The 2,110-nt window shown below is 54.6% G+C and overlaps 1 protein-coding gene across 1 annotated transcript in view; it reads right to left on the reverse strand.

Annotated features, from left to right (window-relative positions):
• Window positions 1-2,110, reverse strand: part of LOC108802354 (sodium/potassium-transporting ATPase subunit alpha-1) — a 21,762-nt gene that overhangs the window by 4,865 nt on the left and 14,787 nt on the right. Inside the window, exons 15-20 of the mRNA XM_018574219.1 lie at window positions 1,839-1,975; window positions 1,579-1,729; window positions 1,329-1,497; window positions 766-920; window positions 556-679; window positions 7-125 (exon numbers count right to left, since the gene is read on the reverse strand). Coding sequence (XP_018429721.1) covers window positions 7-125; window positions 556-679; window positions 766-920; window positions 1,329-1,497; window positions 1,579-1,729; window positions 1,839-1,975 — 855 coding nt within the window. The remainder of the gene's footprint in view (window positions 1-6; window positions 126-555; window positions 680-765; window positions 921-1,328; window positions 1,498-1,578; window positions 1,730-1,838; window positions 1,976-2,110) is intronic.

Raw genomic sequence — 2,110 nt, forward strand, 5'->3', positions numbered from 1 at the left:
TTCTACATCATTGGTCCATCGGTCGTCCCAGTTCACACGGATGCCGAGCAGCGTTGAGGGCAGGAAGCCATTCTCCGCCAAGATGACGAAATAGGTGAAGAACCCACCCAGAGCTTGGATCATACCTGAGGAATAGGAGAGCGGGGGGGTCATTGATATGTACAGAGCAATGACTGCAGAGAGGGCAGAATGCATCCAGCAAGGACTACAGGACCCTCCCATGGCCAATATGAAGGCCATTTGTTGGCATAGACTGTGCTAGAGCATGCAGACCCGTCTGTTACCCTCCCCCGTTCCCCCAGCAAGACCATGCATGCATGCTCCCTATAGAACACCTTCATATTCCCTGTTTCCCCTATATTGCCCCAGGCTGCCGCTCCCCAATCGGCCCCTATGCCATACCGACCCCAGCCGCTCCCCAATCTGCCCCCATGTCATAATGACAAGACTCACCAATCTGCCCCCATGTCATAATGACAAGACTCCCCAATCTGCCCCCATGTCATAATGACAAGACTCACCAATCTGCCCCCATGTCATAATGACAAGACTCACCAATCTGCCCGTACGCCATACTGATCAGCCGCTCGTTCACCAGTTTGTCTGTTTTGGGGTTCCTGGGCTGCCTCTTCATGATGTCACTTTCCGCTTGTTCATAAGCCAGGGAGATGGCGGGGACCTGGGCAGGAGAGAGGTACGGTGAGGAGATGCTCGCTGTGTATTATAGAAACCCCCTCCCAGGTCCTTGGCCCACCCAACACTTACCATGTCTGTGCCCAAATCAATACACAGGATGGTGACAGTACCCAGCGGCAGAGGGATGTTGGCGATGATGAAGATGAGGAAGGGGGTGATCTCGGGGATGTTACTGGTCAGGGTGTACGCAATAGATTTCTTCAGGTTATCAAAGATCAGACGTCCTGGAAGAGAGCCGTCATACAAGGTCAATGGGCGGCCATGCTACAAGGGCTAAGGGCGGCCATGCTACAAGGGCTAAGGGCGGCCATGCTACAAGGGCTAAGGGCGGCCATGCTACAAGGGCTAAGGGCGGCCATGCTACAAGGGCTAAGGGCGGCCATGCTACAAGGGCTAAGGGCGGCCATGCTACAAGGGCTAAGGGCGGCCATGCTACAAGGGCTAAGGGCGGCCATGATTCAAGGGCTAAGGGCGGCCATGATTCAAGGGCTAAGGGCGGCCATGCTACAAGGGCTAAGGATAGCCATGCTACAAGGTCTAAGGCCGGCCATGCTACAAGGTCTAAGGGCGGCCATACTACAAGGTCTAAGCACATACCGTCTATGTAATCACACCACAGAACGGAGACTCACCTTCTTCCACACCGGTGACAATGGAGGCAAAGTTGTCATCCAGCAGAATCATGTCGGCTGCCTGCTTAGATACATCAGAGCCGGCGATACCCATAGCAATACCAATATCAGCTTTCTTCAAGGCAGGGGAGTCATTGACACCGTCACCAGTCACAGCCACAATGGCGCCCTGGAATAAGGAGACGCGTCAGGAGCTGCCCGGCAGAGCCGCATATTACATTCCGTAACCGGGACAGAAAATCCATCTCACCTGTCTCTGACAACCTTCCACAATGATCAGCTTCTGCTGAGGGGAGGTTCTGGCAAAGACGATCTCAGTGTGGTGCCGCAGAATGTCATCGATCTGCTCTGCAGACATGTCCTTCAGATCCGAGCCGTGGATCACACAGGCCTTGGCGTCTCTGGAGGAGAGGAGCGTCAACAATTAAACCAGAAAAATGGCACACGCCTGGGATCGTCTCACCACCCCATGGATACATCTTCACCCAGCGAACCTGACCTGTAACATACCTGGGGTTCACCTGGTTGACGGGAATGTTGAGCCTGGCAGCGATGTCCTCCACAGTCTCGTTGCCCTCAGAGATGATGCCCACGCCTTTGGCAATGGCCTTTGCTGTGATGGGGTGATCACCAGTCACCATAATAACCTGCAAGAGAAGAGCAGTGATGCTAGATGGTTGCTGCTGGTCAATAGCAATGGTGCTCTGTACTGGAGCTCTAATCAGAGCCCTCCCGCCCCCCCGGGTGCCTACAGATGCCACCTCCCCCCCACATGGGTGCCT

This window comes from Nanorana parkeri, unplaced genomic scaffold, assembly GCF_000935625.1.
Source record: "Nanorana parkeri isolate BGI_ZX_2015 unplaced genomic scaffold, ASM93562v1 scaffold2821, whole genome shotgun sequence".
Taxonomy (NCBI): domain Eukaryota; kingdom Metazoa; phylum Chordata; class Amphibia; order Anura; family Dicroglossidae; genus Nanorana; species Nanorana parkeri.